The following is an 18797-nucleotide window of genomic DNA, read 5'->3' as shown; positions in this document are numbered from 1 at the left end:
TTGAAGATAAAAATTATTAGGTTTCTTTTTTCTTTTTCTGTTTTTTATTTTTATTTTTTTAATGTTAACCTTTTGAAAATCACATGAGGATCAACATCAGACATAACTCCATTTGCTAGTAATTCCAACAATTGTCTTATACATGATGCCCTGCTTGCAAAACCCAATCTTTCTAATTGTATTTGCATTCCTTCATTGATAACCTCAACTAATAAGAGATTCATCATCATTCATTTGGGTGAGTTTCTTTGATCCCATCAAACAGTTGTGCGAACTTTCCAATCGTTTCTAGATAGATTCATCATCATCGATTCAACATAAGCCTGAATGGTTAAGGCAATTAGAAATAACATTATAATTACTTTCTTCCAGTAAAAGAATCACTATAGTAAAATAGGGATATAACGACGGTCGCTGACTATTGTTATAGGGAAAATCGTTGCAAATACATATAACAACAGCCACCTAGCTTGTCGATGGTCGTCGCTAAAACCTCCAGCGCTATATGTATTATCAACGGCCAAATATTGTAATATATGAGACTCGTAACGAAAGCCGCTATTGGTCATCATTATAGGGTATTTTTATTTAAAAAAACATATTAGACCTTTAGCTACGGTCGCGGACTGTCGCTATAGGGTATCTTTTGAAAAATAAATTATTAAATCTTTAGCTACGGTAAAGGCCGTCGCCCCCCCCCCCTTCCTTTCACATGTTACTGAATTTGGAGATACCCCTTTATTTTGAAATTGATAACCTAGACCCCATCTAGCAACATGAAAAGACCCAAATGCCCCTCATCTTCAACTTTCATAAATCTAACTATTTTCTAAATCACGTACGGTAAATTGTCTATTATTAGAAGGTAAAATCAAATAATTATGCAAATCTAACCACCAATCCAAATTCTAGTCTACAATTTAAAATTATCGAGAACCCATTATTAGAATCGATCTCAAATGCGTTTTTCAAGTCCAACTCAGCTATGTCCAAATCAAGTGTCTCCATGTATGCTTCGGCTCTCTGAAAAAGCGCTTTTACATTGCTAGGTTCAAGCTTCAATACCTGTGTTGAAACAAGTGTGGTAAATAAAACAAATTTATTAAAACAAAATAACTTTGACACGACGTGGACCAATCAGATGGAAATGCAATCATATACAAGTTGACACGATATATGCAATATAGAAAATCAATTGCTGCAGTAAGCATAAATGAGAAAACATGCAGCTCAAACATAAAAAGTAAATGCTTGTACAAATCTATTGGTTTTTGCATCTTTAAATAAATAATGATATGCCATCTCATTAGATTTTACCGAATAAAATTCATTTTAATACTTGTACAGAAGCAAAAATCCAACACTAATACACACAAGAAGTGTAAGATAAAGGCAAGAAGCAAAAGCTTGAAGAAGATCCTCAACATCTATTACAATGACTTTGAACTCCATCCCTCTAGAAGGTTTTTTTTTTTTTTCATTTAAATTTTCGAAAGAGCATTGATTCCACTGTGATATCATTTTGGGTTATCTATGAACTATTTGTCTATGATGTGAATTAAAATAGTTGGATGCCACATTTCAAGGATAATAGAATCCATCAGATGAGAAAAATTAACATTTTTTTTTTCTTTCTAGAGAGCAAAATCAGATGAGAGAATCGAAAGCAACAAGTGCTACAGTTTTGAGAGTAGTGGAGATCTAGACAATATAGAATCCATCTTAATTGAATAAAAAAAGGTAAATTTTAACCATACCACTCTCAAGATCCCCTGGAGGGGGCAAGGATAGGTTTTTCAGTTGAGAAATGTCTGACATTGTCAGGATTCTAAAAGTATCTGCTGCGCCAAATTTTCTGCGTTCTTCCCAATCTTCACCAGAGTCTTCTTCGTTACTATCCTCATCATCTCCTTGATGACTGCTAGGTGTAGAGGGATCATACACACTTCTGGATCTGCAGTCTTGGGTGGCAAGCATGTTGACTTGGCAAAGGTGAGAAATCTCGACAACAGCAGTATCATCGTCCACTGGAAGAGGCTGTTTCCATGGTTCCCCATCATTTCTCATGAAGGTGTGATCAGCTGCACCCTTGTGAAATTCAAAGCGGATTCGGCTTGCCTAAGTACGGTTATAAAAAATAAAAAATAAAACAGTTAAACAGATTGTATACATAGATTTTATTGCAGTAGGTCCGATTTAACTGGTAAAATATTGGTGTTGGGATAGGACTGCAACATGACTTTAAAAAACCTTTATTTCTAACCTGAGCGAGACAAATTCCATGTCCCTTGGGAGCAAGTAAAACAAGCCCATGCCAAGCCTTCCTAAAACCGACAACCTCATGAAGACTATCATCAACAAATTGTGCCATCAAGTCTCTCTGTAGATCACATGATACACCAAGAAAATTTCAATGAACGAGTGTTGGCAGCAAAATAACGTTTCTCTGCTCCTCTCTCTGAAATAGAAAGAAAAGGAAACTTGCAAATTAGAACTCACATCTCACTCTTTCTTCCTATTTGGTGTACCCCAAGGATTTAGTCCGCCAGAAAAGCTAGGCAGGTTAAGACAAACAATCGACCTGATTTTGTATGTTTATAGGCAGATAAAGTTGGTAAGATGACCAAACCATGGAGAATTACTTATTTCAAACAGTGGCAAACAATGTAAAAGGGAAGTGCATTTGTTATAGTGTTATCAGTTTTCTGCCAAAGACACAACATACGTAGTAAGTGCACAAGGAAAATTCAGAAAAACAAACCAACATAAAACAAGGATGAAGGGATGTTTCCTTCCAATTGATTCTGAGAGAGATCCAATAGATGAAGAGAAGTCTAGTTGTCAAGGCATGCTGGAAGATTATCTTCTAAAATTGGTTTTAAAGTGATGAACAATTTATTAAAAGGCACCCCTTACGAAATAGTTCCAAACTTTCCAATCAAATACATCACTGCAAGTGTAAACTCTGTGAATTGGTTTTAAAGTAATGAGGACCTAGTTTTTAGATGGCATCCTGTGGTTGTAAGAGATAAGTAACATATCTTTTTTATGTTTTTTCGGTAGTTCTTCTGTCCTAGGTAGATCAAGTTTCCTTCGTTTTTTGAAAATCAATGAAAATTACACTATAGAGAAAAAATAATATTTTAGAAGAAATAGCTAAAATAAATGGATGATAATTATTATCCTGTTCAGCATGATAATTACTATCATGTGATCATGTGGCTTATGAATCCAAAAAGCAGGAGTGCCCACACTTTCTGTTCTTACTTCTTATTTGTACTCCTGCTTGCGCCATAGGGATAACATTCTAGATGATCCAACTGTACATCAAGTCAATCTCATGATGATGATCATTGTCACACACAAAAATATCAAACCATTCCAACAATACCGACTAAAAAAAAAAACTAGCTTAAATTATCTGTTTAAATAAACCGTTAAGATGTTTTAAATAGAAGCCAACTTTTAATGAGGTTAAGAATGTCAAAATAGATTGAAATTTAGTGAGGATGGTCTTCAAGATATGGAAAATTCATTGTACAGATGGAACTTGTGTGCGTGTGTGTGTGAGAGAGAGAGAGAGCCCAAACGAGAACTCCAAGAACTAAACATGCTCTGCGGTCCTCAAATAGCTATATTTTCCCCAATCTTAATAAGAAAACAGAACTTTCTTTGGAAAAAAAAATTATAAATGATAGAATAAGAGCTGACCTGTTGTTGATCAGACAATACTCTGGAAAAAAAGATATCAGCTATGAATTGAAGCCAATCAAGTTTGAAATTCCCCAAGGGTACCTGCTCCAAAAATGTACAAATGGTTGCAATAATTTCATATTCACCAATCAAATCAAACAAAAATTTATATGATAAAGCATACCAATATGAAACATCACGTTACATGTGCATATCTTGAAAGAGAAATTTTCTCATTCAACCATTGTGATGATGCAACACATCGTTGCATTCCAATTTTCGCAGCCACAATTTGCCACCCAAGGGCCTATATAAAGCAGGAAATCAAATGTCCAACATATGTTGGTGACCAGATACAAGAAAAATATAAATCAAATTAAAAGATGCCTGAAAACCAGTTATTATTCATAGTTACACTACCTGATAGTAGCTGTCACAAGCATTGCAAGGAATGTTAACACATAGGAAATCATTTAAAACACGAATTCCTGAGTTCATTGAGTGAATCTTTGGGCATTCGATGACACTGATTGCAGGTCCATGATGTTGATGTCTGTCATGAATCAATGTAATTATATTTTGACAACTAAGTTAACATGTAAGATCAAACAAAATAAGGCTTCAACAGGAACAAGGCCAAAATACAATACATTGATTTACAAAACAAAATAATAGGTTAGTTTGTCACGAAAATATATTGTGAGGATAATTTGGCCAAAATTGGTTTAATAAATTCAACCATTACCAAAATCCATTGCAACTAGATTTAAATTTCATTAGCATTAGTGCGGAAGAACTTTTGGAAGAGAAAACACTAATGTTTGGGTAAATAAAAGTACCCTTCCTCATCAAGGATACCAAAATAAATTGGTGAAGCCTTTTATGTTTTCTCCATGAAAATTCAACTTAATGCTTTCACTCACTAGGAAGCAATTCCCTTCTTTTAATATCAATCACAGCTATGCATTTGTTATATTCCTCACAAATATCAACTACTTATCATTCATAATCAGATCAAAATAATACTCTCTTAAGTTTTCTACAAATTGTTTGTTTAGTTGGACATATTAACATTCTTTTGAATTTTTACATTCATAGAATTGAATTGTCTGTTTATTTTTGAATTACTATAAGTTGTTGGGTATTTGAGATATCCACCAAAGGCATATTGAATTTATGTCTGGTTTAAATTGTAGATAGAGGATTCAAACTATGAGAATGTACAAAAAAGAAATGTCGTGGTGGTGGCTACAATGATTTCTACAGTTGCTCAAGCTGTTATTGTTATCAAACAACTCTTAAATATATCTAAAGAGATACACATTAATATGGATGAAGAGAGACAAAAATACATGAATTTGATATTGCATAACAAACACAAGTGTCGATCTAACATACAAATGGGGTGCAGACATCCACCATCTATGCGCATTAATTAGAGCTCAAGGTATTATGAACGACACCAAAAGGCATTTTAGTTGAAAGTAGAGGTGCTTCTCCACCCAAGTTTGGCATGTCATCAGCTTGAAAACAGGGAGATAAATCACCAAAAAATTCAAGTTTTGTTAGTACTTGCTGTATTTCCCAAACCCATAGGACCCAACTGTGAACTGGTTCACTATGTACTGATTCGCGGTTTGGTTCGGTTTACAATAATGAATCTAAGTAACACAGGTTTAACAAACCCATCAAATTAGAGGGGAAAAAAAACTCAAATTACAGGGTGGAAACAATTTTATACAATAATCAGGGGCAAAGTACCAGGAAGATGACTAGAACCAGAGTCCAAGCTTCAAATCAATCAAAGTTTACCGGCAACTAGATCCTACTGGTTCTACATTTGCAGTTTCATCTCGTTTTGTTGCTCACTCAGTTGGTCAGGAAATGTGATGGGTAACAAGAAGTCAATTCAGTCTACTGCTTTTGCACTCTTAGGCACCTATTCACCAGAGTAATAAGAAGCCCATCAGGTAAAGACGGACAAATTCCATTTTTGGTTCATGTCTTTTAACTCATGAAACATGAGTCTTCGACCATCAAAGTAATATGCAGAGCACTCTCTGTGCGAATGTTATTCTCCTTCATATACAATCTGGAAGTCGAAATCGTATTCAAAGTACTTTAAAGACTAACTCAGGCGAGGATAAAATGAAACCTGTGAAAGTAGATGAAGTCCCTTTCATACAAACAACTAAGTGTGCATGCAGAATAGATATCAAAACAAGAGGAGAGATTACCTCAATAAGATTGCCGTCGGGGGAGAACCACCCCAAGAACACTCCAAGATGTACAACAGCAGGAATCAGCTTGAAAAGCAATGGGGTAGTCACCTACATAATTTGTTATATGAGTGATCATCTGTGCAAACTTTACAATGAAATCAAAAGCCTCACTGATTAAGAGCCCCACAACTACATGCTGGGCCCCACTCATGGGGCTGATTTTTTCTGGAATGTGCTCCAAAAACAAGGCTCCATATATCATGCCTACACATACCATAAATATACTAAATGATTTTCAATGCTTTGATGGCAAGGATCCAATCGGTTGAGCATTCATGAATGAGCAATATAAGAGCCTTAATCAATTTCGGACAGCAAGATGGTTCAAATATTATCAAATCATACACCGGGATATGCATTCCATGGTCACAATGAATTGGGAAAACTATAGGAAATATGACTTAGCATAAAATTCACTCATGATCTATGTTCGATTTGGGACCTTTGATTTCAATGATTCTGGAGGGGTGTTGTCGAAACTAGAATCTGAACCAAACGCCCCAAGACAAACTACTATGTCTGGTATGCCCCCTCATATATCTTTTTTTTTTTTTTATTATAAAATATCTTGTTTTCTTAGCAAAAAAAAAAAAAAGGTGAACAGGGCTTTAAGCCCATGTTTCAAAAGCTCAATCTAAGCTCTAATGATACCAATTGTTACATATTTTATAGAGTCTAGCTACCTCAAATGAATTACACGTAAAACTTGATCTAGAGCATTTAAATTGTAGGAAACTAGAGAAAGCATGCTGATTCTGCTAGAGATCTTCATCTCTTTGTCTACTTTTGGTTAGAATTAGTGTTCCAGAACTTGGACTACTGAAGGTGTTTGCCTCTTATCTCTGATAAACCAGCGTTCGCTAATGAAGCAAAACTGATTACAGACATGGCTGTCATGAAGAGAGATGGTTGTGGTGGATACACAAATTTAAGTAACAAAGGCATCATCTCTCTCTCTCGCTCTCATTTCAAGCTTGAAAACGAATTTAATGATTTTTGATAATTTTTCAGTTGAATCGATAGAAAAGGTATGTTTTCCTATATTTTATAAGTAGACTTATAACTCTAGTTATACTATCAGATCAATCCCACAAACAAACAAAGGGACTCAAGATACCTTGGATCAATCTCAATAGCCAAATCAACCAAAGGACCAACGGAAGCCCCTTCAAATAGTGCTGCCGCCATCAGAAGAGCGACTCTCTTCTTCTATACATCAAGAAAGGTAAAACAAATTAAAAAATTAAGCTCATAACACTAAAAATTGTGACAAAAAAGCAAGATAACAAGCTTACCTCCTCATATGGAGGAGTTGAGAGTAACCAAATCATACTTCCGATGCATCCTACAGTTGTGAGGAAATCCCCAATACACCAAAGGAGATGCATGTAAACACCAACAGCCGAAGCTATCAGAGCACAACATAACATGAGATAAACCTGCAAGAATCAAAACTAATTAGATACAAGTCCCCAAATTTGGTTCCAAAGTACATTATTTAGAACTTGAACAGATTTGGGAAAGAAAAAATGTGAAAATCACACAGATTAATCAGATCTAACTAAAGCGATATACAAATTAATCAAAAGCAAGACTTCAAGATTCTGATTGAAATAAAGATCAAACCCTAATCCCAAACTCGGTTCCAAGGCACATCAATTAAAACTTAGAACAGATTTCGGCAAGAGAAAGGTGGAAATCACACAGATTAATTAGATCTAACTAGCAAAATACACAAATTAATCGAAAGAAAGATTTCAACAAATATCAAGCCCTAACCCTTACCCTAAACGAAATTCCAGCAAATTGAATAAATCTAACACATAAAACCATAACATACGGGCCGACATGGATCTGAAATAAAATGTTAAATCTAAATCAAACACTTGCAGCACAATCTTTAAAAAAAAATGGTTGAAAATGAGGGGATTACCTGTTTCAGATATTTCTGAACAACAGGTGAAATCTGACGGAAATTTTTCAGGGAATCGTAACTCCATCTGCTACGAGAAGACGAATGAGACTGAAAGAACGAAGAAAACGAATCCATTTCTCTGATTATCGATGAAAAAGAACAGTAGATGAGATTAATAGCCAAAAAGAATAAATTTTGTGAGCAAATTTGCAAAGAACGATCGTTGAAAATATAAAGATGAGGAGACCGAGAGAATCAATGGTTCATCATCAAATTCGTTTTCGAGCATGAAATGAGAGATAAAGAGATCGAGGTTGAGACGAAGAGGCTGTTTTCGTTTCAGACGAAGAGCCCTATAGCGACGGTCAAAATCTGAGCGTCACTGGAAGTTGTCAAATAGACAAAGACGTAATTCTAGTAACAGTATAGCTCCCCTTTAGCAGAGTGCGATTTTGTTGACGCACCGTTCAGTGACCAAATATAACTTCTAATCCTATAGGAGGATTTTGTATCATTTTTTATTGAATGCACCTTTTTCTATTTTTTATTAAAGGATTTTATTTATTAACTAATTACACATACCTCCAACAGGATTTTATACACAATGATTTTAAATTTAAAATATCAAGATTTCAATATGATATTGAAAACACTTCCCTTACAAACATAGTAAGATTTAATTCTTACTAAGGGTCGTTTGGCTAAAATGGATCACCACATCAGCAGTCCAACACCACAGCCCTCTAAAGTTTGTCCAAAAACTCTTAATTATAATAATAATAATAATAAATTATTTTGAATTGAAATAACAATATTTAACCGTTTAATCCTATTGGAGAATTTTGTGGGATTCTTTATTGAGCACACCCTTTTTTTATTTTTATTTTTAAGTACTTATTACACAAACTCCAATAAAGAATATTTTGAATTGAAATAACAATATTTCAATAGGAATTCCAAACGATTCATTTTCTAATCACAAGAAGAGACAAGGTTTTTCTATACTTCTAAGCAAGATTTCAATAATAAGGTTTTTCTATGCTTCTAAGCAGTTCTCTTGCTTTCAAGCCCTAAATATTATCATCTCCTACTTTAGTGATTTTATTTTTTTTCATTCATATATATTTTTTTTAAATTTATTTTTAGAAATTTTAATTTATTGAATTTTTTTTAATATTTTCTCATTAAGGTTTTTCTATGCTTCTAAGCACTTCTCTTACTTTCAAACCCTAAATACTATCATCTCCCTATGTAAGTGTGTGATTTATTTTTTTTCATTTATATGTTTTTTTCTAATTTATTTTTAGCAATTTCAATTTAATGAATTTTTTAAATATATTTTCAATTTATTTTGTTCAATAAACTTAAATATATTTTTTTTTAGATTCTACATAAGCTTAATCATAAACAATTACTTCAGTCTTGTTCAATAAATTTTATGTTTAGAAAATATATTTGTCACCGAGAAGTTTTTGATGATATATTATCTTACAGAAAATAGAAAGAAAAAAGTTCAATACAATACTCCAGAAGAATTTGTTAAAGGAAAGAGTTTTAATTATGTCTTTGATACAATAAGAAGGATTTGATATTGGTGATGATGATTCTTCCAATGATTCTAAGGATATACGTTTGGATTTTCATAATGAAGATTTTCGTAATCATGGAGTAGAAGATGCAAATGATCAGGTAGGTCCATTTGTTAGAATGATATTTGATACTGTAGAAGAGACAAATGATTATTATAATGGGTATGCTAGAACAATTGGATTTAGTGTGAGGAAGCAAAGGACAAGTAAGGTTCAATCTAATCCCAAAAAAGATTTATAGCGAAACATTATGTTATTCTGTTGAAGGTTCTTACCGAAAAGTTAAAACACCAGAAAAGAGAAGATAAAATAAGAGATTTCAATGCCCAGCTGTATTTCATATGATACTCAATCTTAACGAAAAATATTTAGTGACCAAATTCATAGTGAATCATAGTCATCAACTTGTTCCGCCTAAGAGATCACATTTATTATGGTCTCACAGACATATAGAGCCTTTGTAAGTTGGACTTATAAAAAAATGTATTCATCGGGACTTCTACAATCAAAGATTTTCTCTTACATGTGTGCAGAAGCTAGAGGGGCCCAAAATCTTAATTTCATTCAGTTTGATTGCAACAATCTAGTTCAAAGAACACATGTTGAGTTTTTTAAGAGTGGTGACGCACAATGCCTCTTTGATTATTTCAAGCAAAAGAAACAAGAGAACAAACACTTTGTTTTTCTCATTTCGAACCAATGAAGAACACAAAATAAGTGGAGTTTTCTTTTGTGATGCAAAGTCCAGACGTGATTATGGGTTGTTTGGTGATGCTATTTATTTTGATACAAGTTTTCAAACAAACAATTATAATATGGTATGTGCACCAATTGTTGGTATTAAAAATCATGGACAAACAACTCTTTTTGGATGTGGTTTGTTAGATGGTGAAACAACTGAGGCAATTATTTGGTTGTTTAATTCTTTCTTAGAAGCGATGAGAGGAAAAAAAACCAAAGACTATATTTTCAGATCAAGCTATGGCGATCGCAAATGCTATTACTATTGTATTCCCAGAAATGCATCACAGATTATGTTTATGACACATTTATCAAAATGCAGCAAAACACTTATCCAAAGCATTCACCGATTCCAAATCACTCACGCAATAATTTAAGAAATGCATATATGATTCAGAAACAATTGAAGAATTTGAAGAAAATTGGGATAGGTTGCTTGAAGATTATGAGTTGAGAGATAATGAGTGGCTGCAAAGGTTATATAAGTTACGTAAAAAATGGGCTCAAGTATATGCTCGTGATCATTTTTGTGTGGGTATGACCACAACACAAAAAAGCGAGATCATCAATAAATTTTTTAAGGATTATTTTTCTAGTACTGTTATTCTTCGAGAATTTGTAGATCAATACTCAAAAGTCATGGCTAGTCGAAGGGAGAAAGAAAGGGAAGTAGAAAATAAGTCACGACAAAATATAGGATGGGCATTATAATTCCCTATTCAAATGGAAAAATAAAAAATTAAAATAAAAATAGAAAGAACTGGTATTGGCAACCCTACTTACTTATTACACCCCAATTTCTAAAACTATTTATCACATGCAAAACACACTCTTCAAACTTTATAAAGTTTTGGCTCAAATTATAATCACGTTACAAATCATTATAACACTCGTTCAAACAATTTCAATGGTTCCTTACAATTATGATTAGGCTCATATATCTAAAAAATCTAGTAAAAAGAATTAGTTTCTATTGGCACACCAACTTTTACTTATTATCAATCATTCACTCATTTTTTAATCAATGTGTAATAAATAAAAGTTGGAGTGCCAATAGCAGCTCCCAAAAGAAAAAATAAAGAAGGAAAAAATATTCATGGAATGAGAAAAATCAAAAGAACTCTTCTAGGAAGCACACCATTTAATGTAATGTTTCCAATGTTAAAATACGATTTTTTTTTTCAAATAAACTCTAATTAGGGGTTCCATGTATGGTCATATGTTTTAGACTGATAAAAATCTTGAATTATTGGTGTAGAAGATCTCCTAAGTGCGTGGGATCTACCAATGAACCCACCCCTGCATATGCAACAATTACACTATGTCATTGGTAGTCAATATTGGAGATTTACTAAAAGGGTCGTGCTACTAGCGCCCATCATATACGCTCTTCGAGCCCACTTAAGTTCAAAAAATAAATAAATGAAGAGGAAGTTATATAATTTTACCCTTCTCCATACACCCACCATCTTCTCCATCTATTGATCGAAAAACCCAAACCATCTTCTATAACCATTCTCTCCTTCTTCAACATCTACCCCTCTCTCTCCCTCAATCTTTTTGTTGTTGTTCTTCTTCTTCAAAATCATCTATTTTTAAGTTTGTGAGAAGTTGAATCAATGGAGATTAGGTTTTAGGTATTCTTTATTTCAAAAATCTATTTTTATTATTTTTCTTTACTTTTTTGCATTTAATCATCACATAATATGGAAAAAAACCACCAATAAAGCTTTCAAAAATGAGAATTTTGAAACAAAAAAACTCTGAAACTCAGAGTTTTTTTACAATTATGTTCAGTAGGTTCAGACCGAATTTATTTTAGCAAATTCGGTAGGTACCTACCGAACATTACAAAACCACTTCTATGGGAGTCTACCGAAGCACTTATACATTCTTTGATAGCTATTATTTGGTAGGTTTAGCCTAATCTTGTTTAAGAAGATTTGGTAGGTATTCTTCAATAGCTACCTACTGAACATTACAAAATAGATTCGATAGATAGCGATTGGAGGTGTTACGATTACACGAGAAAATTTTGGTTCTGTAAACTCCCACTGAGAGCACTTATACATTCTTTGATAGCTATTATTTGGTAGGTTTAGCCTAATCTTGTTTAAGAAGATTTGGTAGGTATTCTTCAATAGCTACCTACTGAACATTACAAAATAGATTCGATAGATAGCGATTGGAGGTGTTACGATTACACGAGAAAATTTTGGTTCTGTAAACTCCCACTGAAATGATTTTGTAATGATTGGTAGGAAGTTATGTTTTATAGTTACCTACCATATTTACTAAAATAAGTTCAATCTGAACCTACTGATCAGAACGGTAAAAAGAACTCCGAGTTCTTCAATTCGAAATCTTCAATTTGCAGATTTTAATTGTGGGTTTTCCATTTTCTTTGATGATTAAATGCAAAAAAGAAAAACAAAGATTAAAAGAAAAATATTTTTAGAAGAAAAAAACCCGAAGTCCTAATCTTCATTAATTCAACCTCTTACAAAACTCAAAATGAGATAAATATAAAGAGAGAGAGAGAGAGAGAGAGAGAGAGAGAGAGAGAGAGAGAGAGAGAGAGGAAGAAGAGGGATGAGGGGGAGAAGAAAAAGAAATAGGTTTTTGTTCAATAGGTTGTGGAGAAGATGGTGGGTATGGAGAGTAATTTGATGAGGGTATATATTAGTGTAATTTCCTCTTCTTTTTTTTGTTTTTTCTTTAAAAAAAAAAAAAACTTAAGTGGGTGCGGAGAGAGTATATAATAGGCACCAGTAGCACAACTTTTACTAAAATGGATAAATTAGTTCCCGTCAAGCTTTCAAAACACCTTAATATATCTATGTATGAAAGTTGTTGGCATCAATTTTCTCAAACATAACAGACAAACTCGTTTGTCAAAAACATTTTATGAATCCTCCATTCTAGTTAACACAACCCACCCCTGCATGTGACTAAGGATTTGATGCCTTAAGATGAAGTGGCCTCTGAATTTTATAATAAATATTGGTCTAAGATTAGACGTTAGATAACTCTTTCTCTTGACCATGTCATGGTCTTTGAATAACTCCATGTTTTGATTCCATCATTTAAGATTGATAGTAGTGGCGGTGCTAGGTTTCCCATTAAAAACATGGCGAAGATTTCTTATGAAATTGATTTAGTTGAACCCACGCGCTCCCTAGTAGAGTCACCAAGTTGTAGAAACGCGAAGTTCAAAATATAATTTGACTTCATCTACGTGGGTTTAGGTGTCGCTACCATTCAAAAAGTTTGAGTGTGAATGGACATTACAAATAGAATTTTGAAATTTTATTTTTTGGCTTGTAGTGATTCACAATCAATGGATAATGGAGGATGTACCTAAAGACTAGGCAAAGAGGTTCGGTTATGGGACAAGGTAGCTCTTACATACCTTATCCCACCCATCGAGTGATGATTACCAAAGTATGACCACAAGTGGAGTATAAAATTTTTTTTTTTGTATTTTTAAAATTAGAGGAGATATAAGAAGTTAAAAGAAAAATCAACTATAGTTTGATTTGCAAAATTGTGACATAAAGATAGTGAGTTAGCTAAAAATGAAAAGTTGTAACTAGTAGATTTTTTTGTAGGCTTGGGACTTGAGTGGAAATCTACTTGGATTTCACTCTTTTGAGCCCTCAAACACCATTTCCTACTTTTGTGCTTACTTAGGAGCTTTTTTGTTGGTTTAGTCTATAGGTAGTGTCCATGGGTTGGACATAACCATGATGGAACTAAGATCTTATGCATGAGGATATATTTCACTTCCGTACTATTTTTGTTGACTTAAATAATTAGGTGTAGATGTAGAAAGATCCACACCTTTGACTCTTAGCCCTTTTGAAAATAAGTTGTGGTGTATGTACTTGTTGTGTATGCATGGACATTCCAAATGAAACTTATTTAGATGGACTTATAAAGAGAAGATTACCTCCAAAGTGGTATTACTCTGTTACTCTTAAGCCATGAAAAACAATAAGAAAAGCTAAATTAAGAATTGTAAACTTGCTTGGAATTGAAATAAAATAAAAGCAACTATACTTTGAAATTTAAATTCTTACTATAGAGTTTATTATGGATTTATAAGGGGAGATTACCTCAAATGGAAGGTTTACTCTCTACTATCCAAGCCATTGAACTAAGAAAATTAAAGACTACATTGTTTGGAATTTAAATGTGCATAAAATAAAGAAAGGGAGGTGATAAAAGAAGGGAACTAGAGGGAAATTAACTACAAAACTAAAATATAATTTCACACCTATAGACACCCCATTTTCGCACTCGCCTGATTAATCAACTCGTCAACCTGATTGCAACGGTTCCCAATGATGGATGACTATTTCAATGTTTTTATTTGTTATTAAATATGTTTTAGAAATTCGGATGAGGTATTTCAAGCAAACAAAATTTTAAAAATCACGCTATGCTTGGAAAATATGACCAAAAACATAGAAATCATTATTTTCAGATAAAAAAAAGCTTTACGAGAAAAATCATCAAAAAATGACTAAATTACCAAAATACCCCTAACATCAAAACATCCATATAGCCTACATTACGCTTAGGAAAATCATTTCGAATACATAAAATAACAAAGTAAAATCAAATAAACTATTTCATCAATTTTCATAAAATTTAACAAAATTACGAAAACGTCTTCATAGAGCACACAATCATTTCATGCCAAAAACCTATAAGTGACACAAACTAATATTCCAATTGAATTATTTACGTAAAATTGATTTCAAAATATCTCAAAATATCGAAAATCAACCTCTCAACTCAAAAGTCGTCTTTGAGGGCAAAACAATAATTTTTCAACCCTAAAAATTTAAATTTTCAAAATTAATAATTAAAACATTAATTAACATAAAGTGAAATCTTAATAAATAGAATTAAAAATTTGAACAAATAAAATCAATCAATCAAATCCATGGGTCAAATTTTAAGTGGTGACTCATTTATTTAAGTGGGGCCCACATGATATTTATAAAAGACCCCTACATATGGGGTTTGAAAAAATTAAAAATATAATTATGGGATTTTCTAATAGTTAAAAATTTCTCTTATACTACGTAAGATTTAAAATCCTAATTAAACAACTTAACTTTATCTTGAAGAAACCTAGTCAAATTCAAAGACTTTCAAAAAGCTTTATAAAAAAGAGTCTCTACAACTTAAATTCGTAGGTCAAGAAAAACTCTCAGAAAGAGAGGCCAAAAACTCTTCCCAACCTTTCCAAAACCCTAAATTTGAAGTCCCAAGTCCCTACTTAATACAAAAATCTCATTTTTTTTACTCAAAAAACACCTAGAAATCCTCAAAAAATACATAGAAACCCTCAAAACACCTAAAAAATTAAAAAATATTCAGATCTAGGAGGAGAATATCTCATTTCGGAGATCGAAAACGGATCTAGTGACGGAGACAAAAGTAGGAAGAATCACACAAGGAACACTCTCCACCAGTTTCTAAGAGAATCAACCGTCACAATCACCTAAGTAACAAAGGTAATATTTTTGTTTTGATTTTTAGGTCGTTATTTTTGCAATGTAATTTTTTTGGAAAAGTAGAGACCGGTAGTCGTCGGGTGGTATTGGTGCCTTATACCTTCCAATCCTATAATGTGATCTTCGAACTCATTCTTTTCGTAGATCAGTATTTTTTATCTTTGTTTGAGTCATGTTTCCATTCTTAGACCATAAAACTAGATGACGACTCTCAAAACACTAAAAAGTGGATCCGCACACGCGGATTGAGGGTTCTTTCAGTTGCGAATCTATTGGGAAAAATTTTGAGGATCAAATTTGAAATTCCCAAATATTAGTGCATTGCAAAATCGACTTAGTTTTTTTTTTTTTTTTTATATATATTATTTTTGTTCTTTTAGCTCGATTGTGGATCATTTGATTAGTTTTTGGGTATTTTATTTTTGATTTTTTTTTCTCTCTATGGTCGAATTAAAGTTGATGACCCAAAAAAATTTAAAATTTTCAAAAAAAAATAATGAATTGAGGGTAGAATGATGGTATTTGAGATAAGGAGCCATCGAAAAATTTTAAATTAAAAGAAAATAAAAATATTAGCACGCTGCTATGCGCGAGTGATGTGTTGTGAGTAAAACAAAAAAAATTTGCGCGTGATGTGATGTTAGTAACAGCAAAAGTAAATTAATTTTTTTTAGCACGCTGCAGTGTGTTGTGGATTATCAAAGGAAAGAAAAAAAACATAGAACATCTCTCTCGTTTATTCTCTCTTTCCTACGCGCGCAAGCATCCTCGCCATTCCCTTCTCTCTTCTGTCTCCCCCTTTCAAACAAACTTTCTCACGATTAAAGTTTTTTATGTTTTATTAATTCGGTTCATATTGCCGTGCAAAGGATGGGGAGAGAGATTTAGAGAGGTTTCAGTGTCTCATCCGTAGTTTTTTCGATCTGTAGCTCATCCTTAAGTTATTCTGATTTTTAGCCATAGGATTGTGGAACTGTTATTCCCGATCTTTGGCGAAGATCATTACCTTTTCTGTTGGTAGTATTAGCAAGAAAATATGTCTCCTGAATTGAAATTTAGAAATCAGAGCTAAAATTTTCCTACAAAATGTCATTTTACCAACTTCTATGTATATCAAAGCATGGTTGTCCTTTGGAAGGTTAAGCTACAGAGAACTTTTAATGCAAAATTTTAAATTTAAATGGCAGAGAAGATTCGTCTTCAAATTATGCCTTCTAGTTAGTTGTTGCAGTTGATAGAACATAGTCGAAATCTTTTGGTTTCGAGGAGGAGAACCCTAGCTGTAGCCACGTGTATCTTAGTTGCTAGTAGAACAGCTGCTTACATGCAATCACAACGAAGCCGATACACGAGGCTGATTCTCTTGGCACCAAACCTATTAGTAATGAAGAAAAATCAAGTAAAGTCGAAGAAAATGAGAGCATTTTAAAGAGATATAGGCTAAAGAAAGGATGTTAAGATCACTTAAAGTCTTAGCAATCGTCTCAAAGAAGTTTGATTAACTTCGATTTTATTTGAAAAAAAATCGTGAGATTCAACTCTTTTTTTCCTTTTTTTTGTTTAAATCCTCATATCTGATTCGAGCGTTCGAAGAAAAGGAAAGATTTGTGGAAAGATTTGTGGTGGTGTATGTGTTGGCAGCAACTTTTTTTTTTTTTTTTTTAAATCAAAACAAACAAAAGAGTTGAATGTTGTGTACTGGCAGCAATATGACCATGAAAAAAAAGAGTTGGAGTATCGTGTGTGTTGGCAGCAGCTTTAAAAAAAAAGGAAAAAAAAAAGAAGACAAGAGTTGAGTGTTATGTGCTAGCAACAACATGATCATAAAAAACAAAGACTTAAAGGTGTTGTGTGTTGGCAGCAATTTAAAAAATTAAAAAAAAAAACAAAGAGTTTCATGTTATGAATGTTGTGCTGGGCAGTAACATAAAAAAGCTTTTGGTTTATAATTTTTTTTGAGTGGACTAGTCTTACTAGCATAATAATATTTCTTTCTTACTAAGAGTCATTGAACCCGCCACGTGGCATCCGAAAAAGTAATCCAATGCGATGTGTTTATGGCGGATGAAATTCTACAAACTTTAAAAAAAAACCAAGAAAAAATTTTAAAAATTAATTTTTATTTTAAATTTGATTTCATAGTCGCTCATTTTCAAAACATTGGACCAAAGTAAAAAAAAAAAAAAAAAAAGACAACGTGAATTTCATTTTTGGATCCAAACTTTTCCATTAAATCTAGAAAGTCTATGGTACTGGATTACTGATGAGTTGACCACGTTGGCTTAATGACCCTTAGTAAAATTTGAAACCTTATGAGTTATTTAAGTTAGCTTATGTTCTCAAAAGATTTGTCATGCATGCCCTTCAAAAAAAAAAAATTCTTGTGCCTATTTTAATGATTGGCTTATGATTGGTTATTTGTGTGCTATCTTGATTGATTACTTTCGTTCTATTTTGCACTACCCTAATTTATTGTCTATCTAATATGCATGATCTTATTGATATATTTCGATGATGTGTATGCTTTGATCTCAAACTTGATGTTATGGATATTTTTATATTTCTTGACCAATGTTTATTTGATATCCATATTTTGATGGTTTGATCTGACCCACTGCCTCATTTATTCGAAAAATGACCTGGGCACACCCTACCCTATTTTGCACACACCACTAGCACGTTTATATTACATTGCATTGCACGCTTGCATGTCCCTTATAGCCAACGTGGCACTAGTGCGTGATCCAGTCTCCTCATGAGACGTGACGTCATTCATGAAAATCACAACTTCAGTCACGTACCTTTATGGTATATAAAACTGGGGCATCAGTATCGTTCGATTCAGTGACCCTGATAAAGTTTACCCAATTTTCACCAAATTTGACAAAATTATGAAAATGCTCCTCATAAAGTTTACGACCATTTCGCACAAAAAATTTCATAAATGACACAAACCAATATTCCTATTGAATTCCTTACAAAAAATTGATTCCAAAATATCCTGAAACATTGAAAAATTACTTAAAATGCAAAAAGTCATCTCCGA

At 32.9% G+C, this 18797-nt stretch overlaps 1 protein-coding gene and 1 pseudogene across 11 annotated transcripts; one reads left to right on the top strand and one right to left on the bottom strand.

Annotated features, from left to right (window-relative positions):
* Positions 1–716: 716 nt before the first annotated feature.
* LOC147382455 (diacylglycerol kinase 5-like) lies at positions 717–8360 on the bottom strand. 11 transcript variants are annotated; one of them, XM_086428257.1, is made up of 10 exons: positions 7271–7410; positions 7093–7184; positions 5931–6179; positions 5092–5848; positions 4114–4246; positions 3899–4000; positions 3712–3795; positions 2264–2380; positions 1758–2118; positions 717–1065 (listed from the first exon to the last, which is right to left on the bottom strand). In XM_086428257.1, the coding sequence occupies exons 4-10, from the start codon at positions 5106–5108 to the stop codon at positions 1052–1054; spliced, it is 828 nt and encodes a 275-aa protein (XP_086284383.1). In that variant the 5' UTR covers positions 5109–5848; positions 5931–6179; positions 7093–7184; positions 7271–7410; the 3' UTR covers positions 717–1051. The 11 variants fall into 11 exon arrangements, with proteins under 11 accessions (XP_086284383.1, XP_086284385.1, XP_086284387.1 ...); XM_086428259.1 differs by having other exon boundaries at positions 5092–5785; XM_086428261.1 differs by having other exon boundaries at positions 5092–5632.
* A 1600-nt stretch (positions 8361–9960) lies between these two features.
* On the top strand, positions 9961–10931 carry LOC147382454 (protein FAR1-RELATED SEQUENCE 5 pseudogene; annotated as a pseudogene).
* Positions 10932–18797: the final 7866 nt, after the last annotated feature.

Source organism: Akebia trifoliata, chromosome 16 (assembly GCF_017979445.1).
Source record: "Akebia trifoliata isolate Shusen 1 chromosome 16, ASM1797944v1, whole genome shotgun sequence".
Taxonomy (NCBI): domain Eukaryota; kingdom Viridiplantae; phylum Streptophyta; class Magnoliopsida; order Ranunculales; family Lardizabalaceae; genus Akebia; species Akebia trifoliata.
Note: the sequence above shows the minus strand (reverse complement) of the source record. Positions and strands in the feature narration are given on the sequence as shown.

Excerpts from the sequence above, each read along its gene's own strand:
- LOC147382455 (XM_086428253.1), bottom strand. The coding sequence starts at position 8,025 with ATGGATTCGTTTTCTTCGTTCTTTCAGTCTCATTCGTCTTCTCGTAGC. Across the intron at positions 6,024-7,270 it reads CAACTCCTCCATATGAGGAG|GTGACTACCCCATTGCTTTT; the intron begins GTAAGCTTGTTA and ends CAAATTATGTAG. Across the intron at positions 2,381-3,711 it reads TATTGTCTGATCAACAACAG|AGAGACTTGATGGCACAATT; the intron begins GTCAGCTCTTAT and ends TGTGATCTACAG.